This window comes from Morchella sextelata (assembly GCF_020137385.1).
Source record: "Morchella sextelata strain SCLS chromosome Unknown scls_16, whole genome shotgun sequence".
Classification (NCBI taxonomy): Eukaryota; Fungi; Ascomycota; class Pezizomycetes; order Pezizales; family Morchellaceae; genus Morchella; species Morchella sextelata.
The window spans coordinates 703,922-719,915 of record NW_025408631.1 but is presented as its reverse complement, the minus strand read 5'-3'; the positions used below and the strand labels follow the sequence as shown (position 1 = coordinate 719,915).

At 47.4% G+C, this 15,994-nt stretch overlaps 4 protein-coding genes across 4 annotated transcripts; 2 read left to right on the top strand and 2 right to left on the bottom strand.

Annotated features, from left to right (window-relative positions):
- Window positions 1-1,126: 1,126 nt before the first annotated feature.
- On the top strand, window positions 1,127-2,724 carry H6S33_003894 (uncharacterized protein; the record flags this gene model as incomplete). The annotated part of the gene is made up of 6 exons (XM_044835241.1): window positions 1,127-1,220; window positions 1,275-1,724; window positions 1,788-1,993; window positions 2,045-2,057; window positions 2,113-2,501; window positions 2,617-2,724. 6 exons carry the CDS (start codon window positions 1,127-1,129, stop codon window positions 2,722-2,724), a joined length of 1,260 nt encoding a protein of 419 aa, XP_044691428.1.
- A 1,109-nt stretch (window positions 2,725-3,833) lies between these two features.
- H6S33_003893 (uncharacterized protein) lies at window positions 3,834-7,207 on the bottom strand (the record flags this gene model as incomplete). The annotated part of the gene is made up of 7 exons (XM_044835240.1): window positions 3,834-4,134; window positions 4,203-4,334; window positions 4,393-4,942; window positions 4,995-5,085; window positions 5,132-5,213; window positions 5,264-6,580; window positions 6,639-7,207. 7 exons carry the CDS (start codon window positions 7,205-7,207, stop codon window positions 3,834-3,836), a joined length of 3,042 nt encoding a protein of 1,013 aa, XP_044691427.1.
- A 32-nt stretch (window positions 7,208-7,239) lies between these two features.
- On the top strand, window positions 7,240-7,866 carry H6S33_003892 (uncharacterized protein; the record flags this gene model as incomplete). The annotated part of the gene is made up of 2 exons (XM_044835239.1): window positions 7,240-7,461; window positions 7,621-7,866. 2 exons carry the CDS (start codon window positions 7,240-7,242, stop codon window positions 7,864-7,866), a joined length of 468 nt encoding a protein of 155 aa, XP_044691426.1.
- A 5,370-nt stretch (window positions 7,867-13,236) lies between these two features.
- H6S33_003891 (uncharacterized protein) lies at window positions 13,237-15,189 on the bottom strand (the record flags this gene model as incomplete). Its single annotated transcript, XM_044835238.1, has 4 exons — window positions 13,237-14,530; window positions 14,592-14,917; window positions 14,970-15,052; window positions 15,114-15,189. 4 exons carry the CDS (start codon window positions 15,187-15,189, stop codon window positions 13,237-13,239), a joined length of 1,779 nt encoding a protein of 592 aa, XP_044691425.1.
- Between the last annotated feature and the right edge of the window lie 805 nt (window positions 15,190-15,994).

Genomic DNA, 15,994 nt, shown 5'->3' with positions numbered 1-15,994 from the left:
GTAGGCGAGTCTGACGGGCAATATACTGGAGGAGAGCTTCTCGAAGACACTGTCACATTGTACTTGAGTAGGGCACATACATGTATGTGAAACCGCAGGTTTATTACCGGCCCTCCCACAGCTATCCGTAGGAATGGGCACGAGACTACAGGTAGTGAGGCCGTGGGCTTATGGGGTGGGGATCTGTCCTTAAGCGAGATGTAGAAAGTTAGAAGTCCTCCTAGTCTTTCCAATACATTAATCGTCTTAGCCGGCGCCCCTCTCATCATCCAATGGTTTGGTCATGTATTAGCCATTCAAACAGAACACCGCCTACAGTACTTATCATGGCTCCTCAGTGCGTCCTATTATCGACTTCCATCTTGTGTGGTCCACGAGCGTCCTTGTGTCCTTACGTCGAGGGCATATCCTTGATAACACACAATGACAGTGATTCAAAAGGACAGCGATGCCAGACTTCGAGGACAGCTAGATAAGAACAAGGACGAGGCTCCTCGAGGATAATCTCAAACCTTGCCTCGAGCGTCCTCGTGGACCACACTGCTTCCATCGTAATCGCGGGCTCGATCCTTTTTGTGGACAAGCGACTAAATGCCCGTCCTTCGTTTTCGACAGGAGGATTCTCAAACCCTCGCAATAGCCTAAACCTCGAGGTCTTGTAGTCCCACAGGGACGTTAGCGCCAAGCCACAGGGTCTTCCGAGTGCTCGTATATGAAGCAGCTGGCCTTTCACGTGACACGGCGATAAGCGACCCATTGGGTCTGGTGGCGGGGTTACCGAGTATCACCGCTGCAGTAGAACAAGACGGGATTGGACCGTATGGGATGGGTGTGAGGATTAGAAATGCATGTTTTCTCCCGAGGTTGGCTTGCTGAGAAATGGAGAAACTGCATCATGGACTATTCCTATCTCCTCCGGTGCCTGAGGAGGAGCCAGCATGGATCCTAGGTCGTGGATTAGTCGACGGAATTCACGACATATTTCCTCCTCCGTAAAGTCCTGTAGAGCAGCTAATCCCCACCGTCTTCATTCAATAATACCTTGAGTGAGTGAACGAGTGAGTGATTGCATCTGAGCCCTATCTACCGTTCACCCATTACCAACTATCTCACCTCCCAGCAAGCAATGGAAGCACCACCTTACAGCTCTGAAGGCGCCGAGTATCCCAACTCCATGCTCTCCCGCAAATTCGGCCGCGAAGTCGTCAACTACTTCTCCGGTACGCAGCTTCTGTCTCCTTTCACCCCCCTAAGGCATTGCTAACACCCCCCAGGCTCTCCTCTTAACCGGGTCTCTTTCCTCCGCTCCAACACCTCCTTCCTCCGTGCCGCCCTCCCCGCATCCCGCTTCCTCCTCCTCCGCGACCTCGACCCTCTCGCATCCTCAAAAACAAACCTCGGATGGGTCAAATACGAGTGCGTTTCCTCCCTGATCGGGAAGCCATATGATCTCGACGAAGAAAAGACCATCGAGGCTTTTGACTCTCGGGTTAGCGCGCCAACACTCATATTCCTCGGTCTCGACGAGAAAGCCACGGACTCAACGTTCGAGTACAGTGGCGCCGGTGGAAACTACAAGGGGCAGCCCTTCTTTGCACTGGATATCAGCCCCAAGGAAGGGGAGCTGAAGGAGAAGCTTGAGAAGGTTGCAGAGGAGGCGACAAAGGAACCCGGCTATGAGTTCCGCAAAGTCAGAATTGACCTGAGCTTGGTTCCAGGAGATGGTATGGGCTCCTGAGAGAGAGAGAGAGGAGGGAGTTTCTAGTGCTGATGTGACTTTGACTTAGCCGCGATTCTGGCGCACGCAAGGAGCTTAATGGACTGGAACAGCCGCAACCAGTTCTGTGCTGCGTGCGGAGGCCGTACAATCTCGGTCCATGCTGGAACTAAGCGGACATGTCCTCAATTCGACAAGGCGTTCCAAAAGTCTCCAAATGATGCGCCATTCGAGCGCCCGCCCTGTGTCTCCCGAAAGGGAGTCCACAACATTGCTGTAAGCACTCCTCCTGTCCCTGACAACAAGCCCACAAGCTAACCTCTCCAGTTCCCCCGAACTGGTACCAAACACCCCTCATCCCTACCTTCCCCGCATACCCCACTAATATCCCCCAGACCCCACCGTGATCATGGCGATCCTCAACGCCGCCGGGACCCACCTCCTCCTCGGCCGCCAGCGCCGCTGGCCCCCTAACTTCTACAGCACCCTCGCCGGTTTCTGCGAGCCCGCCGAGTCCCTCGAAGAAGCCGTCCGCCGCGAGACCTGGGAAGAGTCCGGCGTCCGCGTCGGCCGCGTCGTAATACACTCCACCCAGCCATGGCCCTACCCAAACAACCTCATGATCGGTGCCATCGGCGAGGCCCTGCCCGACGGCGAGAAAATCGAGCTCAATCACGACCCCGAGCTCCAGGATGCCCAGTGGTTCCCCATCGAAAAAGTCAAGGCTGCGCTGGAGGCGCCGCAGAATGGGCTTCATGATGCACCCCCGGAGGGGTATAAGGAGGTATGTTTTTCTTTCTTTCCTTCTTTCCCACTTTTAAATTTTCCACGGGTGGTGTGATCGATCGAGACTAGGTAGTGTGGGGGGGCTGACTGGGGGATGTGGTTCGATAATATAGGGTGATTTGAGACTTCCACCGGCTACGGCGATTGCGCATCAGCTCATGTTGGCGGTCGCCAATGGATTCCATCTTCCGTCCTCGGAGGTCGCGGCTGCTAAGATTTGAAGTTGGAGGTGATGCAGACAGTAGATACTTAAAAGTACATACAGCATTAGAATGATTGTCTCAGACGAAACTAAAAATACATCTATAGGTGTAGCTATATTACACCATATAACTATATTATATGAATGATTGATTGCATTATGAAAAAAAAAAAGGTTCGCGAGAGTCAGCCCTATTTGTGACAGCACACGTGAGGTTCGATAAAAAGTTGTTGCAGAAATCATTGCTAGCCAGGCTCATCATATTTGTCTCAACAATCATTACCCTCCCCACCCGTGTTGGTCTAGACATGATCTTTCATCTACAACTTCCAGTAATGCCACCGCTCTATAGACAGTACACACACCAAAAATATCTTCCTGTCAAACCCTTTATTTTTATTTTCAAATTACCCCTATTTATCACCTCTCCCCACACACACGCACACACACACACACAATCGTCATTTCCTACATTCAAACTATAGTATACCCCCTAGCAGCACCCTCAAAGTTTACTACTATTACGATAGTAATAAAAGGAAGAAAAAAAAGAGAAAGAAAGGCAACCAATTATTGATAGTGAGACAGATTAACTGCCACCACCATGGGCAGTGGACAATTCAATCTCAAACCAATATTGGGGGGTAGGAGGAGGGCGGAGAAGGGGGAGATGAAAGTAAGATACAAAGAAGTCCGATGATGCAAGAGACAGAAAGAAATGCAGAAACGATCCTTGTCTCTATGGCTCAGGAGGGAAAATGGTGAACAAAAAAGAAGAGGCGGGGATAAAAAAGAGCAAACGATAAGAAGAGAGGAGGAATTGGTTATCAAAACGCGCAAAACTAAGTGAGACGTAATTTTTTGTGCAACAACTAAGATAGGTATAATCGATACTACCAAGATCAGTTGCGCAGAGAAAGAATAAAGGAAGAAGAAAATAAATGATACCTCAGCAAAAGAAAAGCAAATGCCAAACGCCTCGTTTCCCCCAATTTTTTGTTAAAAAAAGAAAACATCAGTGTTCATCAGAATCAAAAGGCCACATATCTAACCCTACGTTTCTAACAATCTCTCGCATTCATAAATCCTGAAGTGATAGATGTAACTTGTGTTGTCGCCGTGAATGCGTCACTCTACCCGTTTCTTGGAAGCAGAGCTGGTACCGGATGCAAGATCATCCGCGTCCAAAGAGTCGCGCTTCCGTTTGACCGGGACTGAGGAATTTGTTGGAGTGGAATCGCTAATTGGTGGTCTCTCGGGATCGTATTCCTGTTGCGCAAGTTTTCTCTTCTCTGCCTCGCGGGTTTCCCTCCATTTCTTCTTCTCCAATTCATGCTGAGCTCGCTTTTTCTTGTCATTAATTTCGCGCTCTTTACGACGCTCAATTTTTGATTCGTACTCGTGCCAATCCCCTTTCAAATCTCGGAGTCTGCAAAAAAAAAAAGCACTGTTAGAAAAACCGAAGATCAATCCAGGAATTTTATTAAATAAATATACCCTAGTGGAGGAGCGGGAGCAGGCTCCTCTGAGAAATATCGATGCTTTAGACAATCCTCAGCAGTGGGTCTTTTATCAGGATCATACTCAAGCATCTGGGTCACAAGCTCTAGCGCGGATTCTGGCAGAAGCCTTGAGCAGAAGAGATTCGTTAGTAATGGTTATATAGTGGCAGTTGGATTAAACATACGGTTCGTATTTCGCTCTAAATTTCGGTCTCCTTCTTGCAGGCGTTTTCAACAGTCCATACCAGGGAGTCTCCTTCAAGCCAGCCCAAATCCTTTCTGAAGGTGTCCCCATAACGTTGTAAATGATATCCAATTGATCAATCTCATTTTTGCCAGTGAAGACAGGCAGACGTGTGAAGAGCTCGATAAATACGCAACCAGCGCTCCAGATGTCAACGGCGGGACCATAGGCTGTAGCGCCTAGAAGAATCTCGGGTGGGCGATACCAAAGTGTGATGATTCGGTTGGTATAATCCAATTGCTTCTTACTTGCTTTGGTGTAGAACCTTGCAAGACCAAAATCGGCAATCTTTAATTGGCCATCATTATTCAATAGGATATTGGAGCCTTTTATGTCCCGATGAAGAACACCGCGATGGTGAAGATATTCAAGACCTTCGAAGAATTGCTTTGCAAGGTGCTTGATATGGCAAGGCTCCAGCCGGAAAGTTGGATGATTCAAAATACCGGTAAGATCATGATCCATGTACTCAAAAACCATGTAGAAATCACCTAAAGCGCATCAATATCTCACTAAGCTCTTGGGATAAAGACAGGGGCATACTTTTCTCAACCATCATCTCTAATAGACATATTACATTGTCTTGTTTGAGTGCTTGCAATAACCTCATCTCTCGGACAGCAGTGATGGGGAACTGAAATCATTAGTATAGCTCGTATATAAATAGAAAGAAAACTTACACCATCTTTTTCACTCTCCATTCTGATCCGTTTCAGAGCTACTAACTCCTTGGTGATATTATTTGATGCTTTGTAAACCTTTCTGTAGATTAATTAGTATGCCGATTTTTTTGAATAGCGAAGATGAATTACCCATAAGTTCCCTCCCCAACCATACTAAGCCTATTATAGATAGATGTTTCCTTTGCAATGATTATGGGCTTGGCCACGGCGGGCGTTTTGACTACTTCAACTTGTCGCTTGGGGATATCAGATCCGTTATTGACGACGGGGGCTTCTCTCTTCGCTGCAAGCTTGAGCGTTACGGCATTCTTCCCCAACGGAGCGCTATTACAGCCAGAAGTTGGTGGGCCGCTATTATTGTAGGCTTCGCGCCCAATCTCACGACCAGCGTTGCGATCGATATCACGGCTAAGATAGCGACCGTTATCCCGCCCGACATCACGGCCACCACGTCCAATATCGCGGCCGGTGTCTCGCCCACGACCAAGGTCCCGTCCGCTTTCCCGGTCGGGATGTCGGTCGGGATGTCGACCGTTGTCGCGGAAATGATCGCGGAAACTCTCACGATTGCTTTGGCGGCTGATTTCGCGCCCTGTTTCACGGATGTTCTCCCGAAAATTATCGCGGATGTTCTCCCGAATATTTTCCCGCACACTCTCCCTAACATTCTCGCGGATATTCTCACGAACATTCTCACTAGGATTTTCCCGAGTAGTTTCGCGGGCGCTCTCTCGGGTGGCCTCAAGAGCTTTCGGAAGCATCGCAGTTTTCGGGCCGACCCTGCTTTTTCCGAGGGAGATGCTGAAGGGCCTAAACCCATTACTCGTTTTCTCTTCTTGGTTGATAGCATTGCGGACATCGTTCGAGCCGCCAATGCGTTTAAACGCACGAGTATCTAGAGGCTGAGGAGGGCTCTTTGGGGCAGGGCCAGTTGGCGGTGCCATATCGGTGTGCCCTTGATCCTTCTCATTTTCATGACCAGGGTCATCTCTCATCATTTCGTCACTATCAAGATTCTGGTGAATCGCTTCGGGCTCCTCTTTGGCCCGGATCTCAACTGCTGAGGGATGAGAATCGTTGCCAGGAGATGAAGGTTGCGAGTGGCGGCTGTTTTCCGTGGAGGGTGGATGTTGGTCTTGCGGATCAAAACGGCGCCCTCCCCTACCAGACTCTCCATGGTCATGCCCAGGTCCACCCCTTCCACGATAACCGCCACGCCCACGCTCAGAACCGCGCCTATCATATGTAGACGACCGCTGCTCAAAAGGCGGTGAATATCGGCCTCCACGGTAAGCACGTCCACGTCCGCGGTATCCCGGCTGAAAATGGGGTGGTCCCTGTTGGTGGGATGAGCCGTGGTGTTGAGATTGTTCATGGAAAGATGTAGAGCCATGGGACCCACGACGAGGGTACTTTTGCTGTGCATGGCTCTCATGGGCGGGTTGCCTATCAATCGTGTCAGCGGATTGGTCATCTTCAAACAAAAGATAAAAGGAATGTGAACATTTGATTATGATGCATATCCTGCGGCCGCCCTCGACCCCTCCCGCCCGCAAACTCATTGTTACCACCAGAAAATATGTTTCTCTGGCGATCAGGATTAACGTATGGTCCAGCGCTAGATTCCGCTTGTGGTGGGTGGGACATGCTATCAGTATCACTATGATCTTGTTTTTGATGATGAGACTCATGAGGGGGGCTTGATTTCCGGGAATCACTGTCCAACATTTCACGTCCCGAGATAACACTAGGGCCATGTTCATGTATTGAAACCACCCGATGTGGCGGAGTATCAAGCTTATCTGAAGAAACATCGGTCATATTTAAGTCTACGTTAGTCTTTCGATCGTCACCTTCAAAATATCGGTCTGGCCGTGGTGAAGGCTTCACGCGGGTGGGCCTGGTGAGCATTGGAGGTGTCGCAGAACGACCATTATTCATTGGCGACGGCGGTGGTGGAGAACGCTGGGGTGAACGCACTCGTCTGAAGGGCGGCGGTGAATTAGGGCCACGACGTGGTGAACGTGAGCGGGAGCGTCGACGAAAAGGACGTCTATCACCTCTAGGGCCCATGTTCGGAGGTGGCGGTGATTGTTTTCGAGAGGATGGCCTTTGATATCCCGGGGAGGGAGGTGGTGGTGGTGAGGGCCGACGTGTTGGCAATGGCCGAGTCCTCGGAGGTGAACGTCTGCGATACGACCTCGAAGCAGATGGGGGAGAACGTCTTGGGGAAAAGGACACTGATCTATCTCTACGGTCGGGATCCCTTGTTGACGGAGCTCGACGGGAATATTTTTTACCTTGTGGTGATCGAGGTCTTGGCGAAGGTGAGTTATCCTTCCTTGTACGTCTTGCATCTGAACGGCTTCGCGATCGCGTACGAGGACGCCGTGTCTTTTTTTTGTGAGAATGCCCGGGAGACCGGCTCTTCCTGCGTTTAGACGGCGATCTAGACTGATGCCGTCTTTTGTGACGGTGTGAGGTAGAATGACGGGATTCGGAGGGGGCGTCAGTATGTCGTCCATTCCGGGAAGCACGAGGAGGTGACATTGACCCATAACGAGTCGAACGTCGGCTTTCCACGCTTCTACTCCTTCCTCGCCGTGATGATGATTGAGGAGGCTTATCAAACTCCCTCGTCCTCACGGGGCTTTTGTACGATTCACGTTCTCCACCATGCCTCCTCCTTGATGCAGTCGGTGGGGGTGAACGTCTTCTCTCTCTTGAAATAGAACGGTCTTGACGTTCTCTACCTCTCTCAGATTCCTCGGTCTTGGGCCGCCACATATCTCTGTTGCTGTCACGATGACCTGGGCCTGGAGGAGGCTTCATAGCTTTAGACATTGTCACGAGTGTCACGAAGCTTAGTTCGTGAGAACGACCTGAAACAACAAAGTTCGTTAGCGATTGAGAATTCCTCCAGGAATTCACATGGGAGGCATACTAAAGAGGCACCCAAGGGTTCGGCAAGATGGATGCTCGATGTCGCAATATGACCTTCGTGTACAGGCGATTGTCGGTAGGAGGGCTTTGAGGGGGGATATAATCGCAGTTGTTCTGATAGAGCTGTGGCTGCAATGAGAGTAGCGAGGTGGTGGAGAGGCGTTGCGATTCCTTCGTTGCCGCTGTTGCGTGAGGGTTGGGGGTTTGCGCCAAGCCTGTGAGATCAACTCGAAAAACTACCTCTTTCGGGGGTTCTTCTCTCAGCTCCTCTTCCTCCTCTTTTCTTTTTTATGTATTCCTCCCTATCCGGCTGGCAAGGTAAGTATGATGATGACGCTGCTGCCGACAGTACTGATGTCGGTGACGCTGGCGCTGTTGATAGGATGCTCGTGGAGTTTCTCTGCTGCTCTCCCAGACCACAGCAATTATAGCACCAGCAATCATCACCAAAACTAACCCTCCCAATTTATATCCATCTTCTACTCTACCTCTTCCTGATTACTGCCCTTATATGTATATAGTTTTTATTTGAGAGCAGCAACCATGGAAGAGGAGAGTGTACACTTCTATCTGATGAGTTGCCGCAATCAAGTGAACAGCCCACAAAGACAAAAAGACACAGAAGAAAACTCCCAAGTATCATCCCGCAAATCGTTCCTCACAGAGTCCAATATATAAGACAGACTTTACCTTTAGATGTCCTGACCCATGTTTCTTATTGAGTTCGTTCCCCAAAACTGTCGTGTGGGGAATCACCCCCACAGCAATCTGCCCTCCACCGATCACTGCTTGAATGACATGATCCCACATGGAAATCATACCCTTGATGATTGTCAGCACTGCGCTGTTTTCCCCTATGTGCCTTTCACTTCATCTGGTTTTCACAAGTCATATAACAACACCTTAGGCACATGTAGGAATAGGGGCAATCACTGTCGGCCGTTCCAACGGCGTTCCGATAAGCGTTCCGTCTCGGCTCTAGAACTTTTGTTCCGAAACGATTTCTTCAACAGCCCAGAGTTGTAAATTCCCTTAATACTACTAATGTCGCCTCGGAGAGCAGTGCCGTCGAAGCACTTTGCCGAAGGGCTCTTTGTTCGACCGGCTCGGGGAGAGAATACCAAACCCGAGATAAGCCACAGCCGCAACGAAGCTCCAGCAAGTTAGAAAGAAACAATAAAAACAAGTTAAAACGAGTTTTCGTGGGACTTCCGAAAGATCTCATAAAAGACATTAGAGATCCGTCCGGTCCTGTTTTTAATTTCAGGTTGCAGAGGACCTTCATTGAGGCTCAGCAACAAGTCTGCTCGAGTTTATCTCGGCTCGACCGTCGCGTTGAGTTGGCATGCGGCGATGGGCATGATTGACTCTCTCTCTCTCTCCTGGGTTCCATTCGCCGAAACTGTGAAATCTGAAGAGGAGGATGAGGATAGCGGAAGCAGCTGAAAAAAAAATACTTTTTCCGAGCCATCGCCTTGCCAGAACGGCTTGGGAAAGAAGTGGCCAGTGTTGATATTTTATCCTTCACACATGAACCCCTCATCTCTGATACCGATGGACATCTCAGTTGTCCACCTAAGGTCATCGCTAAGATCCATTCTATCGTGAAACCAATTCAATCGTCTTCGGAGGAGTCGAGGAGTCCTGGTGGCATCTCTCACTTGTTCCGACAAGTTGATTGTTCGTCGTTTTGGGGTCTTGCTGGAGGCTGACGTAGAAATCTCATAGACAGGGAGGTGTCAGCGTTGCAAAAAGTCGATCCCATCGGCTTCTTGGCGAGAAACTGAGTACCAAACTAAATCTTGGCAGATTCAATACCTTTATTCTAATTCAAAACAGGTCCAGCCCAGGATACGATTATATCAGGGCTGCCTTTGATGTTGAATTGGTTATATTCCTTAATATTATACGAAGACTCACTTATATAAAGATAAAGCAATTCGAGCAGATGTGGCGCGTGTGGCGCCAAGAGTGGCGAGTGACTTGTTGTGACGGACGTAAAATAATTAACCCCGAGCCCTAAAGGCGCATCTTAGAATTCTAGAACAGGTAACAAGCCCACATCAAATTAATTGTCACTTAGAAATAAAAGATATACTAGTTGATTATGGTAACTATACATGTTTATACTCATGAGTTGAGGATATAAAAAAAAGGGTCGATGCTTCATTATAACATCACACATGCACATACTACCGTGTATATAAATCAGCTAGCCTGCCCCGTGGTTTAAGAGCGTGTAGTAAGATGGTAACTTTGGAGAGAGCATCCGCCAAATGATGCCTCATTAACTAACAATAACGCACATGTCCCAGTTGAGTAATAATTAACTTGATCCAGCTCGTAGAGGCAAAACTATTTTGCAAATTCTGTTGATTGAAGGGAGTTCTTAATGGTGGTACATCTTGTTCCATGTAGTGTTAATCGTGGCTACAGCAGCCTTGACTACAGGGCTCGGTCAAGGGTAAACCAAACTGATTGCTTGCTTAGATAGTGTAGCCCATGCATGGCCCGTGTCCAAATTGCAATACACTACCTGTAATCGGGCAATCGCCCAACGCTTTAATGTAATAGACTAAAGGCGCGTTTGGCAACGGCCTAAACGGAGTTAAAAGTCAAAAAACTCCGTTAAAACTGAAAATCCCGTTATGAGAAAAGTTGATGCCACTTTTAGGTGCAGTTTTGATGATTTTAACGGAGTTTTGAAAAAGTAGGTCTGACTTGCTTTTCCATGTTGCAACGCACATCCTCACCAAAATACATGTGCTAAACCCACCAAACGGTATCCATGTTTGCAAACCAAACCCCGTTTAAGGATTTCTCTGTTTGCCGGTTGCTAACAGGATTGTTGCTTAACGCGGTTTCTAAACTTTACTTCCTCCAAACGGGCCCTAAATGATTAAATCCGCTAATATTAGAGTTGCTCAATTGGCCAATCAAGCGACCATTATATATTCACAAAGGTTTCGCTGTATCTACTAATTCAATAAAGCGTTCGATTAAGCGGTGGTGGCCTAAATGTAGTACTATGTACAGAGATTGTTGCAATCCTAATCATTGCACGGTGGTTGACCCATAGCCCCCATATGGCCGGCTAAGCTAGCGCTGTCGAGATGCCGCACTAACATCCCGTGCACCACAGTGCCCCCCTACATACATGTACATATATACACCATAGGCCGCCGCATAGGTACTTACATGTAGGTTAGATAGATTGGCGTGTTAACCATATCAGCAGAGATCTGTTGATTAGATGATAGTCGTCTTACCGTTTAATTAAGCGCTTAAACCAGTAGCTACGAAATATTGTTAGTAATCGACTGGCTGTGGCTACTATTCGATGTCGAACTGTTGTAGGAGCCCTTCATGGGTTATAATAGTCAGATACTTGAAGAGCTTAAATTGTTGTTAGGTGGACGGATTTTGTCTGAGTGATGAGGTGACTACATCTAAGTGTATGTTGTATTTTGTGATGTTCTAGTGGCACCACAGAACCTGTATGCATGTACCTACATGTATGTATGTACATATACATTGTACACCCTACACGCACTTAGTAGTTACGATTTCAATATTTTATCTGGTGCACGTGGTAGAACGTGTAGAAAGATATAGTTACGTCAGTTACATTTAAACCACGCTTTTACATACTTATAAGTAATTCACGTACCGCGTACCGACTTAGTTGCATGTACCTTAAAGGGCAGCTTTGGTAAAGGTCATGGAGTTGATCATAAGATATAAATGTCCATGCGTATGTTATCCCTTAAATCCGATGATCCAAGTACATTCTGTCGATGTATCTAGGTAGAATACATGTAATTATATCCACTGTGTCTATCAAATAAGCGAATATGTAACTACATGTAATACAGTTCACTCGTCCTATCAAAGAAGCTTATATAATTAATGGTAGTCGCCGTAATATATATATATTGAGGCACTAGATTCTCAATCTCTACTAAACTTCTTAGCCATAGATTCTTTCCATTTATAATGGGCCCAACCCCAAACAATCAATGAGTCGTCTACCAATCAATCGTTCAGATTTTATTTAGGCGGTGCATCATGGTTTATCACTCGACTGCACATGCCGATCCAGCCTGCTGTCCTCATATAGATTTGTCGGCTTTATACCCCAATAAGATTGTAAATTATGACTAGTCAGTGATACTAAATTCCAAACGAAATTAAGGCTTGGAAAATGCCGGAAGATTGCACTTCCGTAGCCGAGTGAGAATCTAAGACTGAAGGTGTACTTGAACTACCCTGCATTCCAAACGCCAGAACTGCATATAGGACAATATCTATAGGTCGGGTGATTCACAGACTGCAGATGCACTATAGTGGTAATGTTTTGAACATGATCCTCCAATCGGAGGATATCTCACTGCTTGGATGACTTGCATAAACACCGAAAGCGTCACATTACATACCGCCAAAACTCGAGAAATTGGCTATGCATGCAAGATCAAAATTAGCTACTAATGGTCACTTCTGAGGCTGATCAATAGCGTTCAACCAATCGTTAAAGAGATAATCCCTGGCCGGAGATAGCCAATTTATCGAGTTTTGGCGGTATGTGGAGATTTTTGAGCACGATTAAGCATTGAGAAGAAGAAAGTAGATACAAATGCCCTTTACGTGACCGCAGAATGAAATAATGCCCAAGATAGCCCAAAGATAAGGAGAAACAAAAACAAAAACGATACCCCACGCCGCAGGATGGCACATTTAAATGAAAATAAGAAACAAAAGCGGTTTCCGAGATGCTAACGCCTCCTCATGAATGTCGTCCCGATCTTCCGCTTCCTCCCGGTTCGTAGATCCCATCCCCTCTCGGCCCCTCAATAATCGGCCCGTAAACCCCGTGATTGATGCGTGGCGATAACGTCTTAAGCCATAAGTAATCCTTGATATATGCAAACTTTACTGGCACACAAAATCCCACTCGAATAAAAAACCCCGAAATCCAAAAGCCCCCCAAAATAAAACCCTGAAATGTGTAAAGGAATACAAAAGAAAAAAGACCCAAATAACTTGAGGCCCTTGATAAGATTCCCAAATGGTATCCTGCGCTGTAAACTTTTCTTCCCTTTCATTCGCCTACCCTTTTCCCTCGCAACATCTTTAAGCATTCCCCACAAAGCCAATAGATGTTATGACCTCGACGCGATGAACGATCCTGATGCACCAAATGATCTTGATGTACCGAAGCTAGCAGCTACCTCTTGCTGATGATGCTCTATTTCTTCCTCCGCAGCCTTCTTCACGATGTGATACTCGTTGACAAAGCCCTCCGTACTACTGACTCCTGCATGGGCAATCTGTACATCCACCGCCATTTGTTCCACGGCTTCTTCATCCATCTCTCCTGCTTCCACTTCAGGGTGGAGAACGAGTGCTCCATCGACCATCCACAATGCTTGGACCCCGCCCAAAACACACACAGCAGCATTAACCCACCATGCTAACCCAACAATGCCATAGTCCAAGCCCTTCGAATAGATTATCCCAGTGATAGTCGGGCCAAAGGCGCGGAAGATACTCGCCGTACTAGCTGCAACACCATTGATAGTACCGAGGACCAGTAGAGACGGCGCAGAGTTCGTCAACAGGATAGCGTTGCATGGATATGCCATGACACCCATGATAATTTTGATCACAAGGACACCATAAATACCGACCATGCTGTATTCTGCTGGGAGAAAGTCGAGGTAGGGAACGATGATGTATCCGATCGGGTAGACAAGCATACAGAATCTATATACCTTGAACGACCCGAAATACTCAACAATGGGTGGGAAGAGGAAGAACTGTGCGGTCATGGATATAAGTCCCTGCATAGAAAGGATGAATCCAATCGCCTGAGTCGAAAGACCAAATCCTCCGACGAATTTGAAAGGGTGGTGAGGCGGCTCATCTGCAGGAGGAGTGGACAAGAACACAGGGAAAAGTTGCTCAAAGCCCATAGTATGATAGGCAAGAATTCCGTATGAGATGATGAGAAGCACTACTGGGGGTGTGAAAGCTTTCTCAACCGATGGAGGTTTTATAGCCTTCTTAACTTGAGCTACAGAGTTGTCAAAAGTCTCATAGCCTGAATTGTCGTTTGATTCTCCGTCTTGCGCAATCAATCTCTCAGACTCGCTGGGTGGGGAATTGTACTCATTTGGCCCCTCGTACTTGCTTTTTTCGTTGTTGCTCCGTTTGAAGAAAGCAATAATCTTTCTTCCAGCAATTATACCGCGGTCTGGCTTCTCCTTTAAGACCTGATGGGTCTCTTCCAAGAACAGGGAACCAATAACGATTCCTATAACAAGGATTCCTGCCGAAACCATGTTTGGGAACAGATATGGATACTCTTCGAGGAGTCCACCGGGGGAAAACCAATTGGGATATCTAGTGACAGGTTCGGCCAAAAGACCACCTAGAGCTGGACCAATGATAGAACTGACTACGCGTCAGTCATGGACTAGAAACTATAGGTAGCGCGATAGAAAGAGGAGCTTACCCTAAACACCAGATAAATGGCATAACTGCATACGCTTTAGGTTGATGCTCCCTCTCAGTTACCAGCTCTGCAACAGTGGTTTGAATAACACCAATGTTTCCATTTAAGGCTCCCCCTACAGCTCTTGCTAGCAAAGCCACTGGGAAGCTCTTCGCAAATCCGAAGATAATCATACTAAGCATGGTTCCAACAAGCCCCATAATCAATACAGGCTTTCTCCCGTATTTATCAGAGATCCTACCCCACATCATACCGGTCGTGAACTCAGCAAAGGCGAATGCAGATGTGACTAGCCCCGCGTAAACGGCAATTTCATTATCGGTTTTCTATAAGTTTATTAGTATTTCATACCCCAGAGGCTATCCAAAGACGACCTACCGCATTTCCGAATGATTTAATCATGTAGTAGATATAGGGAAAAATTGAGCAGAACGATATTGGCTCGCATATCCTACATAATGCTGGTTATTGTTAGAAATGGGCGCAGAGAAAAATTCAAATCCCGCGGGCTTTGTAACTTACACAAGACAAACAATTGCTGAACAGGAAATCCTTTTGTCTTCGGTTTTTGGGCCCCATTTGCCTGTGTTCCCGACATTATTATTAAAGATCCTTTTAGCTTCTGCTAGGTTTCGTCCTCTGGCACCCCCGAAATTCAGATCCTTGGGAATGGAACGACCGAAGAGAGGATACAACGACCGAAATACCCGAGGTGTACAGGGTAATTGAGGGTGAGGGAGGATGGATCGATGTATGTAGGAGAGGGGGGGGGAGGAGGGGGAATTATATATATGTCTGAAAATACCCAACCCGTCTGGCCGTAGCACCGAAGGATACCTCTCGGGAAAGGGTCTAGGAACCAAAGACCCTTCATTTCTTTAGCTTAATCAAGCAGTTTTTCTTTCTTTTTAGCTTTAGTTCTTTTTTTTTTCTTGCTTCACCTCACGCATTTTTTCTGTGCCTCAGCAAGCGGCAGCCCGTAAAATCTCTGAAGGCGGCAGCTACTAGCGAGTAATTGAGTAGATAAGGACCCACGATGGGGAAATTTTGCATCATGGGAGCTATATGTACCCACTAGGTAATGAATTCCAGGCTGATCTTGAATCCCCACCAGAGCTGTCCAAAGTCGTGGCTGGAATCCAACTTTAGCCGGTCCAACGGTCCGCCATCCGGATGCAAGAGTAAGGGTCCCCCACTCCGACGCACACTCCAGGTTTTACATCACTTGGGGAGATAGACATCCCTGGTAACAAATCGCACATAGACTTGTAGAGTGGACGTTGCACACAGTTGAAGGGATCAGTCTAAGTGGCGGTTGCTTCGGCACTGTCCCGAGTTTCCCCATAACAAATATTAAACAGACAAGAACCGCTTCCCCACCCCCGGCGCACGGTCCCATGGTC